This window comes from Balaenoptera musculus, chromosome 11, assembly GCF_009873245.2.
Source record: "Balaenoptera musculus isolate JJ_BM4_2016_0621 chromosome 11, mBalMus1.pri.v3, whole genome shotgun sequence".
NCBI classification, from domain to species: domain Eukaryota; kingdom Metazoa; phylum Chordata; class Mammalia; order Artiodactyla; family Balaenopteridae; genus Balaenoptera; species Balaenoptera musculus.
The window spans coordinates 55844538-55858458 of NC_045795.1; the positions used below are offsets into that span (position 1 = coordinate 55844538).

The window sequence follows — 13921 nt, forward strand, 5'->3', positions numbered from 1 at the left end:
GTCCAGACTGCAAAGCCCAAGGCAGGAAACAGTCATCTCCTGAGAGAAGGAGTTTAATCTCCTGTAAACAGAGAGGAATCAGAGATGATGTCTTTTTTGTTTGTTTGTTTATTTATTTATTTTTGGCTACATTGGGTCTTCTTTGCTGCGCGCGGGCTTTCTCTAGATGGCAGCAAGTGGGGGCTACTCTTCGTTGCGGTGTGCGGGCTTCTGATTGCGGTGGCTTCTCTTGTTGCGGAGCACGGGCTCTAGGACATGCAGGCTTCAGTAGTTGTGGCGCACGGGCTTAGTTGCTCCGTGGCATGTGGAATCTTCCCGGATCAGGGCTTGAACCCGTGTTCCCTGCATTGGCAGGCAAATTCTTAACCACTGTGCCACCAGGGAAGTCCTCAGAGATGATGTCTTCTTAGCTCTGTTTCCATTTTCCAGAATGGCTGCTTCCAGGTTAAAAAAAAAAAAAAAATTTGACAGGGATATTCCAGTCAGAGGTCGAGGCTAGAAGGAGGTGGGAGAGACTGCTTCCAAGCTGGCTTGGGATTTGCCTGATTTAGGCAGCCAGGCTTGTGTTTGCCCAGAGGGTTAGGGAAACGTGGAGAAGTAGGCAGAGGAGAAGTTGGAAAATTGGTAGTTTGGCCCATTGGCTTCAGGGAGAACCTGTACTCTTTCCACTTTGTACAGGAGAGATATTTTTTACTCGCTCCTGGAAACTATGCTGTCAGCTAGCATTCTGAGGCTTCAGACTGCCCCCGCTTCTGCCCCAGAGAGATGTTTTTCAGTTCCTCAGGAAACAAAACTGTCACTTGCTCAGAGAGACGAATCCAGGTCCCAAGCACAGGATCTCTGAGTTTCAACTTCAGTCTCCAAGGTGGATGACACAGGTCTCTTGATTCCTTGCTGTCTTGATATTTTACCTATAAGACAACTTCATTCCCAGCCTGGGGAGGGTCTTGCCTAAGCCAAGGCTTTGCCAGGGCTTGGAATGCACAGCCACGTTTGTTCACACCATTACCCAAGTTAAGGGAGGCCATTAGGTTGAGGAATATTCCAGTAATCTATTTCTGTAAAATAAACTATCCCAAAATGTAGTGGCCTAAAATAACAGCATTCATTTTGTTCATGAATTTGAAATTTGGCAGGGCCTGGTCGGGGCAGCTCATCTCTGCTCCACATCATGGCAGCATGGTGGGGCTGGGGGACCCATTTCCACAGTGGCTGACTTCCGTGGCCTCGAGTTGATGCTGCCGGTCAGTTTCTCTCCACGTGGGCCTCTCCATGGCTTCCTTGCAGGGTAGTAGCTATAGTCCAGGAGCAAATGCCCCAAGAGAACTCAGAGGAACCTCTAGTACTTTTGATGACTAGGCTTGGAAATTGCAAAGCACCACTTCTCTGCAGCCACAAATCCACCCAGATTCAAGGGGTAGAGTATTGACTCCACTCTCTGTGGGAGGAATCTCAGAGTCACATTGTAAAGAGTGCAATGGGAGACATCGTGCATTGGTTTTTAGAAAGTACAGTCATCTACACAGAGAGAGATTCATTTTGATTCTCTCTCCATGGTCTTGTACTGCACTGTCCACTAGGAAATCCTCATGGAGCTCACTCTTACCTCACTCTTACATACCATCATTGTCATTCACATTTGCTGGTGTAGACAGTGATGCACATTTGCTGGTGTAAACAGTGATGCCTAAAACAAGAACAGCGTAATAGCCACAAACTCCCACTCCCAGCTAAATGCTAATCTGGATTAACAAGAGTGTCACTAATGCTGTTATTTTCATTTTGTAAATGTGGAAATTGAGCCCTGGACTGATTTCTAAGCTTGTGCTTTATCTTCTCACTATAGTTTGTGCTTAATTTTAGCTGGTCAGTGTAAGCACTCAACTAATGTGTATCTGAGTGTGTGTGTGTGTGTGTATGTGTGTATATACACCCAATTTTTGTGTGTGAGTGTGTGTATGGCAGACTCAGTGCTTGCCTTTGTTGGAAGGAAATTCAGCAGCACTGGAGGACTTAACAGCTAGAGAAGTTAGTTTGAGGGACAGGAAATAGAGAGCAGAGTACAAGGGAAAGTCAGACCAAGGACAGAGCTTGTAGCTCAGCAACAGTTCTTTGCTGGGGGGGGGCTACAGCTTTGGTGTTGATGAGCAGTGTATTCTCATTGGCCCATGTTCCAACGGTCACCCCATCTCTCAGAGCATGTGGGGTCCTCCAGTGTGGCAGCTTCTACATGCTGGGGTCTGAGGGCAGGGACAGGGGTGAACAAGACCAATACAGTCCTGGAGCATCATTTTAGCAGGGGAGACAAACGGGAAACACGTAATGATAAAATTAATTAGTTACAGTCGAGATGAGCAGTAGAAGGAAAAGTGCATGAACTACAAGAACTTATGACAGAGCCCAAGCTCATCAGGGGCTCAGGGATGTGGTTTTGATTTGCTCATTGAAGGATGAGAGGACACGTACCAGGTGAACCCGGTAGAGGCATTTGGGCTCGGCATGTGGGGAGGCCCTGAGGTGGGAAGTTATACGGCCAGGCTGAGGGGTGGCTGGCACAAGGGAGCCAGGGTGACGGAGCTGAGGAGGGCAGGCACCTGATCTTTTCAGATTGTGTGCCACGGGATGGCTGTAGGTCCCTTCCTCCTTGTCAGTTCTCACCTGCTCCCCACCCCACCGCACCCCACCTCCAAAGGCTGGAAGTCAGACTGTCTCTTGCCTGTAAAATGGGAGAAACACTTGTAAAGAGAAGCCTGTCAGCAGGGGCAGAGCTGGGTTTAGTGGAGCCTAAAGCTTATATGATTTGGGAGGAGAGCTTCTCTTGGGGAAAATCAAGTAACATCATGAATAGAAAGTGAGGTGCAAGGCCCCGGTGGGAGCGTGTCAGTGAAGGCCCTTCAGCCTGAAGTTTCATCAGCTTGATGGTAAAGTCACCTTTGGTGTTTCTCCTCATTTCTAACCTCGGAAAGCCTTCTTTTCCCACCTGAGATATTCATGCAGACCTCACATCCACTTATTCCTGTTTTCTCCTTGACTGAGATGGCAAATAAATCACAAATGCCTCCTATTAAAATCTCTTGGAAATTTGGCTCTCTCTTTGCCCCCAGTGTTGTCCAAAAGAACATGGGAATGTCCTTTTTTTGCTCAAGACTTTCATGAGTTTTTCCCCCACACTCACGGCAGGGAATGTTGGCTGGGACATATTATTCTTTTGGAAATGTGACACAGGAATATGAATTTCCATAAGCAAAGTTACTCTGCCTGGTTGGGTCTAGACTGTTCGTTGGCCAGCATGTTTGCTGGAGTTCACGTGGACGCTCAGAGAAGCTGCCTGGACTTGTCCTGTGGGAGGAGAATGAATCACCTGGAACTATGTTCTCTGTATGTGTTAGAGGGGGACCCACAAATATGAGTAGTGATGACAGAGAAGTTGAATAGTGAATAAATGACAACTGAAAAACGGCCACAGGCTCTTCTCTCCAAAATCCCGCCAAAGTGATCAAAGGCATGTAACTAGTGAAGAGTCTCTGTCGGTGTGGACTCAGGAAGCCTGCTGTTCACGGATTAGAGACATCAGAGGGATTGAGACCAGAGGGAAGGACAGACAAGCCTGCCGGGTACCACAGAGAGAAGAAAACTGTAACTCCTCCCCAGAGCTGCTCCTGATTCCTGGTTGCCCTCCACAGGTAGGCCCAGCTCAGGCACACGCTGCGAGCCCCCTGGAAAGATGTTGGGTGTGGCATAGTGAGCTTTAGGCCCCAGCACTGGATGGAGGCCCTGGAGGCCCAGGAAGCCCAGCCTTGGTTAGAGAAAGGACACTCCGTCCTGATAGCTACTGGCTGCCCCGCCGAGACAGGATCCCTTCAGTCGGCTGTGGTGCCCTTGGCCTCAGAGCCTAATTGCCTTTGACTTTCCCCTTTGGAATTAAAAATTATAGTATGAACCCCTCCTTCAGGCAGAACCCATATCAAATACGGATTTTCTGCCTCGCCACGACAGCAGAGGGAAATGACCAGACTGTAACGTGGGTTACTATTCATTCCGATCTGAGAGCATTTAAAGATCATCTCAAAGATGGGAAGAACACCTACCTACCGTGTACCTTTCTTGAAACAACTACTTGAAGAAGCACTTGAGCAGCCTGAGAAACGAATCAGACAAGGGGTGCCCGCTGTGGTCAAGGCCACCCCTGACTTGGGTTTCCTTGTTAACTGCTGAGGACCCCTCGCCCTGCGGGACCTGGCTCCATGGGGGTGGGGGTTTACCGGAATTGTAATAGGGGCGGGGCAGCCGCGCGGCCGTTACCGCGAGACCAGGAGCGCAGCGGTGAGAGGTCCCGCTCCGCAGGGTCAGCAGGGCAGCGGTCCTCGCGGCGGAGAGTGCGGAGGCAGGCGGATCGCGGCCTTCTCCCCGGGGCCCTCCAGGCCCCTCAGCCTCCGCCGGCGGGTGAGCTGGGGGCCCGGGGACAGGCCGAGGGCTGTGTCCTGCAGGGCTCCAGAGCCCTTGTCACTGGGCCCCGGCCTTGAGGCAGCGGCGAACCTCTGCCCCATGCCCACCTCCGCGACCGAATGGCGGTGGCGGTCACCCTGGGTCGCAGTCCGCGGGACCTGGCTCCCAGTTGGGCGGCCTGAGGAGCCTGAGGGCCGGCTGGGTCCTGGGCGCCTGGCTCCCTCAGCGATGACAGCTGGGCGGGGTCTGGGGACCTGGCCCTGCGAGCGCCGCCATTTGAGATCTGCCTCCTCAGCCAGGCTGGGCACTGGCGGGAGGACCCGGGCAGGGTGACCGGCCCGCGCAGGGACCCCTCCCCTTAACGAGGCCTGGACCTCGGAGGGCAAAAGTTGAGCCTTGGGACCTTGCCCCTTCTTGTCAGAACAGAGACTAACATTTGTTTGGTGGACGTTTATGGGAACATCGTGACCTGACCATGACCTGACCTCAAGAACAAAGGATCTGACACCAAGAAGCTTCCAACAATTAACCCCGCCCCTCCCTCACCTTTCCTATAAAAGGGCTTTGCTGAAAGCTTTCAGGGAGTTCAGGGTTTTTAAGGCATGAGACGCTGACTCCTTGCAGGGCCCTGCAGTAAACCTTTGTCTGCTCCAAACTCCCGATGTTTCGGTATTGTTTGGCCTCACTGTGCCTCAGGCACACGGGAAGAATTCCCACTGATTTGGAAGGAAGTGGTTGGCTGTTATTTACTCATTTGCCACTAACCCTGTTTTGCTCTTCCTCTTGTGTCTCCCTCACAGACTGTGTTTGAAAGGAATTGCCGATCTGAGGACTGTGCTGCCGACCTGCAGCTTCAGGGTCACCTGTTACTCTCCAGGTGAGTCAGTGCCCCCTTCTTGACTTTGTTCTGGGAAGCTGTTTGTCCTGACTTCAGGCCCAAAGTCTGCATATGCAGATTTCCCCACCGAAGAGGGTAAATAGAGGTGGGTTTAAAATGAAAAGTTGCAGTTTAAGAAAATGTATATTACACTGTAATTTTAACAACAGGTATTATTTGGGGGGATAGTTTGGTTTTTGTTTTGTTTGCAGTCTCACATATCTCACAATTAGAGTTTTGTATTTCTAATTTCCCTGAGTATTGGTGATGTGTGTTTGTGTTGGGGGGTGTATTTTATTTTTAATGTAATGTTTTTTTAAATTTATTTATTTTATTTTTGGCTGCGTTGGGTCTTCGCTGCTGCGTGTGGGCTTTCTCTAGTTGCGGTGAGCGGGGGCTACTCTTCCTTGCAGTGCGCGGGCTTCTCATTGCGGTGGCTTCTCTTGTTGCGGAGCATGGGCTCTAGGCACGTGGGCTTCAGTAGTTGTGGCGCATGGGCTCAGTAGCTGTGGCTCACGGGCCTAGTTGCTCCGCGGCATGTGGGATCTTCCCGGACCAGGGCTCAAACCTGTGTCCCCTGCATTGGCAGGAGGATTCTTAACCACTGAGCCACCAGGGAAGTCCTGAGGGGTGTATTTTAGGTTTACTTATTGTATTAAGTTGAGCCATGTGAAATTGCCAATATTTAACTGTTTGGGAAAACCCCTATGATTCAGTTTATTATTATATAAAGGAATACGGGAACTACTATAAAGGTTCTTTTTCTTTTTTTCCCCACACTTAAAGCGTTGTGCTTTAACAACAAGTAATGGTTCTGCGGCAGGAGCAGGTGGAGGAGAGGGGCGGCTGTCCTGATCCAGGGGACAGACAGCCAGTCTCCTGGAGCAGGGCTTCCTCCTGCAGAACGTGAACCCTCAGCTAAAGGTGAACCTTCCGTAAAGGGCTTCTGTTTTCTCTCTGCCAACCTTTTATTTCAGACTTCTTGAAGGTGCTGGTCCTGAGTCATTTAACCACATTTCAGAGAATGGGTTCCTTTCGAGACAATTCCTTCTGAGCGATTGTTTTAGCCTCCATGCTGTTTATTACCATTTCTCAAAAACAGTCATCAGTGTTGATAGGTATCCTCTAAAATGCCATACTGTGTGTCTTAACTGTGAGAGTTAAGTTTGTGTGGAATGAAAGAAATATCCCATCACAAACCAGAAACTACACTAGGACACCTTTACTTCTGTTGATAAATAACCTATTATTCATCAAAGGAAAGTAATAGTAAGAATTCTTTTTTTTTTAATATCTTTATTGGAGTATAATTGCTTTACAGTGGTGTGTTAGTTTCTGCTGTATAACAAAGTGAATCAGCTAGACGTGTACATATATCCCCGTATCTCATAAGATTCTTTTTCTTTTGTTTACATTTATCGGGGGAAAGGTGACATAACCGCCCTCCATCCGCCCATCCACACACACACAGATACTCTTCCAAACCTCTTAAATATTAATTAGCATTGCTTTTACTTAGGACTTAGTGTAGTAGATTAAAGTAGCACGTGTTGTGCCAAGCTTAGAAAATTATTTCAAACTGATAAGTGGGTATTGGAATTGTTTTAACATTCGTCAGAAGGACCTCCTGGGATTATGAGAGAAACCAATTCTAAAGAAGGTTCATAAGTTATCAGATCATGACTTTTAGTTTTAGAAAGGTCTTCCAAAAAGTGTTTTAGGGGAAAAGTAACATGAAACAAAAATACGTAGATTTGTTTTATCTTGAGGCAGACTGTAAATGGTGGAAACTTATTTTGGATTGTAGAAAACTTCATGTGTTGGGAAAATGTTCACTTGCTCTAAGGTTAAATATTAGAAGAGTCCTGATGTTCTTGCAGCCCATTAGTGGACGGTCAAATCCATCTGTATTGCATTGTGCTCTTCATATGTTAAAATATAAAACCCGAGGCTCATGGTCAGTAAGGCACCTTATCCCTAAAGCTGCCTCCACTGCCTTACCCTGGCCTCTCAGGACTGTTGGTCAGAGCCAGGTCCGTTCTCTGGGCCCAGTAATCAATAATATGGGAACAATTGGTGTGGTGGCCAGGGCCCAGACTCCCGTATGTATCAGCTAGCTAGAACCACAAGAACGTGCTGTATAACAAACTAGCCAAAACTCAGTGGCTTAAACCAGCAATCATTTATTCTCCTGGAACTGCAGGTCAGCTGAGAGTTGGCTGGTCCAGGCTGGATTCAACTGGATCTTGGTTGACTTGCTTATGCATCTGGGGTTCAACAGAGGGTAGGTGGATCTCAGCTAGGCCCAGGTGACCCAGTTCAGCTCTGCTTCATGTGTCTTTCACAGTCCTGCTGGAACCAGTGTCCTAGCCTAGGTGTATTCTTCTCATGGCATGGCACCGGTGCAAGAGGGCAAGCAGAAACATGTGATAACTCTCAAGGCCTAGGTTCAGAGCTGGTGCATTCTTACTTCAGCCTTATTCTACTGGTCACAGCAAGTCATATAACCAGTCTCAAAGTCGAGGGACTGGGAACTATTCTGTGCCCTTTTAGTGAGGAGAACTGCAGTCATACAGCAAAGGAGGCAAATTTAGGGAGGGGTGAAAACTGGAACCATAATGCAATCTATTCTACCATGTAAAGAACAGGGTCTCTGTGTCGCTTTCCTGGTGCCTTATAATTTTCAGGACTATTTCAGCCTTCCTTGCAATTCCATCTTCCTACAACTCAGACATGAGACCTAGAGATTGCGGGAGGAGATTTTCCAAATCTCCAAAGTAACGTCCTTGGACCAAAGCTCTGAGCATCTCCCTAGGATGAGTTATTTCCCAGGAGGCCCCTTGGTCTCTCAAAATAGCCTTTTGGCTGGATCCCCCATTAAACAAACCTTCATTATATTCTTGGGCCCATAAATGTCCCCAAGGGAGCCATCAGAGAAACATTAACTGGTAATTGGCTAAGTAGAGATACAAAACCAAGCCCAGGGTTTAAATTACTTTGAATTTCCCCAGATCTTTGCACAGAGCCAGGCACAGAGAGAGAGAAGGCACAGTCAGTAAACTGCTCATGGAAGCCAAGGTCTGAACTTGGTTGACAAAGGAAGGCTTGGTAGCTTGAACCAGAAGTGAGCTGTTTTGGTTATCGTGTAACTTTCTTGATTCATTACTGCCAGGGATGGGATGTACATTTCTTTATTGTTCAAGGCAGGGAAGAAATGTGGGCCCCTCTCTCCCAGGATGCCCAGTGTGGTGGGAGAGGACAGCTGGGTGCTGTCAGTGCCTGGTCAGTGCTGGAAGAGAGGTAGATGGGTCATCATGGGGCCCTGGAACAGCTTCCGAGAGGAGGAATTAAAGACAATGCGTCCAGACATTTGGGGCAGAGGGAAAATGTGAGCAGAGGCACAGAGGCGTGGAGGGCAGGATTCCCATGCAGATCTGCAGGCATCTGGAGTGAAGGAGTCGGTCAGGAGGTATTTTTGCCATGAGCTTCTCTGCTGTAAAATCTTTGCCACAAGAGTTTTTGCTGCAAACATTTTCACCATGTAACTAATTGGCTATAAGGCAATTCTCCTGTAAAAGATAAAAAATAAAAGAGCATCATTAAACAGGACATAATGAAACATGAAAAATGAATAATGAAGATTTAAAGACTTTATTGCAAAATACAAAATATTTGAATACATTTAAAATGTGATTCGTTTTCCCATTCAGCGTCACACTTTTTCTTTTTTGCTAAGATTTCTTCCTCCATTAAGAGAGGGATCAGTTTCCAAATACTGAGATGCACATTTGTAACTGAGCTTTGTGTTGTGAAAGCCTCTACACTGTTGTGTGTTCCTGGCATCTTGTCACATGTTCATTGATTGATGTTCCAAAGTTCATGGGAAATGTGGGTTCAACTCTCCACCTTCAAATATCCGAAGGATTTGCAAACTGATATGTTATCATTTTCTAGTAGAGTATGCAGTCTGGCTTTACCCTCTTTTATTTCATACTTCCAGTAAGTTTTATCACCGTGTTTCCAATCAAGTCGACATATGTAGTTGTTTTCATCCACTGCTTTAAGACTGCCTGTCTCCTTGTCACTGTGTAGAGTGTTACGAGTGCTAAGATTTATGTAATATAAATCAACCAGTTCTTTTATCTTTTATGGCAAAATTGCCTTATGGTCAATTGGTTATGTGGCAAAAATATTTGCTGCAAAAATGCTTGTGGCAAAGATGTTTATGGCCAAAATACTGAACACAGGCCAGGAGAACACAGTAAGAGATGAGAGAGAGAGAAACACTGTATTGTGACACACCTATGAGTTTGGGTTTCATCCTGAAGCCAGTGGAGGTATAGCAGGATTGTAGCATGAATGGATTTAACCTAATAAGAATGCGGGTAGGCACACTGAAGGGGTAGGGAGAGAGGAGTGGGGGTGGGGATTGAGATTTAGATGCTGTGGGTCATTGGGTTCTCTATTCCACTGAGTGAAAGTACGGTCCAGCTTGAGTTTTGAGTCAGTTACTCTCTCTAGCATCTCAGTTCCTGCATCCCTGGCTCAGGTCCATGGAGTGGCCGCCCTTGGTCTCAGTGCAGGAGCACCTTGGGCAGGGTTGGGCTTACGAGAGATATTGTGTTGATCTCCACCGTGGTGCCTCCCCAAGGGCTTCAGAAGGACAATTTGGACAGAATTTTTGCCTTTTGTGCTGTCTTTAGAGCCTAGCTCTCCTGTTGGCTGTCATCCACTGTACTATAAGGTTGAAGCCAAGGGGTAACAGAGAGAAGTCCCTCTGACAACAGGGTAGACAGCACAGTACAAGGTGTTGTGGTGGGAAGCAGCCAAAGTACCCATAGACTGAGGAGCCTTTGTCTTGAGAAAACAGAGGGAAAGATATCTGGGAGTGATTGGGTCACCTCGAGTGGCCAGGGATCAAGCCAGGAAATGCTGTCTGTGACTGGGACTCACGGATGTTTTTATTTTTCTCTCCAGAGAGCATGAATTCTGACAGGCCTGTTGTCTTTTAAAACAACCAACTCTTCAATTAAAAGTCTACAGTTTTTAATGGTCTTGAGCCTCGTTCCAGAACACACCATTTCCAAAATGTCCAAGGATAAGGATGAAGCTGTTTAGTTTCTTTAAACAGGACTGAAAATTCCATTTGTAAAATGACGCGACTATGTTTTGTTTCATCTGTCTGACTACTCACAGTACCTAAGAATATATCACATGTGATTAAGATAAAGAAAAGAGAAATACACACTATGGCAGTTAAGTTAAAAAAATTTTTTCTTTGATGCATCCTATAGGAGACCAGTGGAAATTTCAGTGCCTTCTGGCTAGCCAACTCCAATAATGAAAGAACTCTTAAGGGAGGTAAAAAGGCACAGTAAGAATATTTATGAAGTTGGAAGAACCATCTACTGGCCACATATAATGGTCTTCTGGTAGTAGCCTTAGTAAGGCTATTTTTGTGGTGTGGGTGGGGGACCAAGTGCATTTCCCAAAACGCTTGGCTGGGAGATGGGTGGCTCCATCCATGAAAAACCAGCCTTCAAGAGGAGGATCACTATACCCAGGGCGCCATTTAGAGTTTGAAACAAATCGTTCACCTTCCTAAAAATGGTACAGTGACCAAAATCATCAACTGCATAGTATAGCGTAGAAGTAAAGTTGTCTTCTTTTATGAAGGGGAAGAGACCCCTGTTTATTGAGTTCCCGTCATGTATTAGGTACCCTATACTAGGACTCTAGGTACTATAGTCCACTGTAGTGTCTGCACAACTGCACAGCTTCGGGCAAGTTGCTTCATACCTCTGTGCCTCTGTTTCCTCTTCTGTAAAATGGGAGAAATAATAGCAACACATTATTAAAGTTGTTTTGAGTACTTAACGAATTAAAACATGCTTCCAAAAGCTTGGCATATAGTAAGCACTCAGTAGATGAGAGCTAGCATTATTATTTCATTTAATCCGGTCAGTGACACTAAGAAGTAAGTATTATTACACTCTTTTCAGTGTGGAGGACACAGAGGCTTAGGGAGGCAGGTGACTTGCTCAAGGGCTCATGGTGGTCGGGGCTGGGGGTGGGGATTAAAGCTGGGAGTGTCCAATTCTGCATCCTGCTCTCTTCCAGTACACTGGCCTCAGTTGCTGAGGCTGGCTCTGGACCAGAAGGACCAAGGCTGGGGAGCTGGGGGAAAAGTCTTCCTCTGTGTGAAAAGCCCCAATTCAGAAAGGAGGTGGATGGGTAAAAAAATCCATCCTCAAAGATGCCTCCCATCCATCCCCAGTCATGCTTCCCCTGTGCTGTCTGACATGTGAGGCGCTGTTCAAAAGCTTTTCTCGCTGGAGACCACAGACACCAGTCCTGCTGGGCCAAAATGGTGGTCCAAGCATGGAGTCAGGCTATTCTTAATACATGTAGGCTGGATTTTTCTCTCCTTGGAGGGCCTCAGATTTGACCGTGAGCTTGTGGCTGGCATGTCAGCAGTTTCCTCAAATGTAATATCATCACTATTATTATTATTATTTTATGAAGGAAGATGAGTGGGAGCTGATCAGAATCTTGGAAAACTTTTGCCCTTACCAGAATATTAGCCATGTGATTCATTATTTATTTTTTTTCCTCCACTGTCTTTCCAAAATCTGGGACAAAAAAGTGCAGAAGTTTGTTGATCAGGAGCAGCTGGCTTTTGTAGTGGCTGTTTCTGGAATCTCTGGAAATAGGAATGGTTTTTTTCAAAGGTATGTTCTTGAAAGAAAGGTGAAATGCTCCAATGAATAGAACCTTTTGAATGAGAGTAGGATTCCTCATCCTCACTCTCCTCTCTACCTTGCTCTGATGGGGGTTCCCTAGGGAGGCAGTAGGTGTCTCCCCCACATTTCAGGACCACATCAAGGATGAATGGGTGTGTGGGTGGTCCTTCTGTTGGAGTTACCTAGGCGGAGGGTGAGATGTAACCCCCTGGGAAGGTGACCAACAGAGTAAGGCAAACAAAGAGCCATTCACACACTGGAAGAGGTATTGAAGGGTGCAGTACTTTTCCAGAATACTTCTACTCAACTGACAAGAAGTGATACACTGCTGGTGTATTCATTTATATGGCAGATATCGATGGAGCACTTGCCATGGATGTACCAGGCTTGGTGAAAACAGATAGGGACAAACTACTGCACACGATGCTCTTGGTCTAGAAGGGGAAACACACATGAAAACAGTAATTATAATTCACTGTGATCACTATAATCATGGGAACATGAGGGAGTTCCCTGGAAGCACAAGGGAAGAGGCCCACCCTGTCTGAGTTTGAGTCCTCTCCAAAGCATACCTTGAGACAAGGATTTGAGACTAAATTTGAGAGTGCAGGGAACAAAGGTAGAGGAGTAAAGAAGTTTACAGGGAAGCCTGCCTATAGGGTGCACCATACACCTGTGTATCAGTTAGTTATTGCTATGTAACAAATCACCCCAAACTTCATGCCTCGGAAAACCCACCATTTATTTAACTCCAGATTCTGTGGCTCATCTGTTTGGGTCTTCTGGTCTCCTGGGCTCCCTCATGGACCTGCAGCCAACTTCATGTTGGCTAGGTGTCTCTGTTTGGGGGTCCAAAATCTAGAACACAGTGCACAAGGCCTCATGAGACCTATTATAGAACTGGTCTGTTTTCACTTTTTGCCACATTCTGTTAGCCAAAGCAAAGTCACAGGGCCAGCCAGATTCAAGGGATGGGGAAATAAACTCTGCTTACCGCTGGGAGGAGCTGTGTGTCATAAGACAAAGGATGTGAATAGAGAAAGGCTACCAATCAGCCCATCATACCCCGCTGCTGTAGGGGATACTGGATCTTCATCCTGCAGGGAAACGCTAGGGAACGGTGGGAAGCACACAGCTTAAAATTATTGCCTCTGAGGGGTGAAGGGGCTGGGGTGCTTGTACACCAGCTATGGAGAGTCATTGGTTGAGCACTACTCTGGGTTTGGGTGTGCCCTTCCAGCCTGTGACAGACAGCAGCCGGGTCTGGTTCTGAAGAAAGGTCCTCAGCTACAGAGATTCAAGACACTGGCAGCTGGAAGTCAGCAAGATCATTTGAAATAGTCTGAGGGGGGTGGCAAGGGCGTGGACGACGTCTTCTACACCCACTTTCTCAAAGAATCTCAGTTGATGAATTCATTCTGGAATTTCCAGCAGGAGTGTCATACTACCTTTTGACACCGAGGCTTCTTTCCACTAACTTGCGGGGAATGCTTGCTTTCCGCATTTCCAAACCCCTAACATTCTCCATTACTGTGGTAACTTGATTTCCTCTTGTATGTGTCTGCAACTTACTCCGTTTCCCCTTCTCTCCCGAGCGGCACTGTGTATCACCCACCTGCTGAAGGGCATTTGGCCGTAGTGAAAACCCATGAGCCAGGTACAGGGCTGGGAGCTTTGTTCCTGTTTTCCTGAGGATAGCAGCAATGGCAGGTGAGGGAAGTGTCCACGGCACATCCCAGGCAGAGAGGATCGGGCCTCTACCCGCTCCATCATCCCAGGAGGGACCTGGGTGGAGCTGGGCCAAGCAACTGTGCTGCTCTGCAGCCCTGGCTCCAGCCCAGCCCCAGGAGGAGCA

At 47.2% G+C, this 13921-nt stretch overlaps 1 protein-coding gene across 5 annotated transcripts in view; it reads left to right on the forward strand.

The window, feature by feature from the left end:
* Positions 1-13921, forward strand: part of ITGA9 (integrin subunit alpha 9) — a 354859-nt gene that overhangs the window by 187607 nt on the left and 153331 nt on the right. For all 5 annotated transcript variants that reach the window (XM_036868321.1, XM_036868322.1, XM_036868324.1 and 2 more), the window contains exon 17: positions 5247-5323. In XM_036868321.1, coding sequence (XP_036724216.1) covers positions 5247-5323 — 77 coding nt within the window. The remainder of the gene's footprint in view (positions 1-5246; positions 5324-13921) is intronic.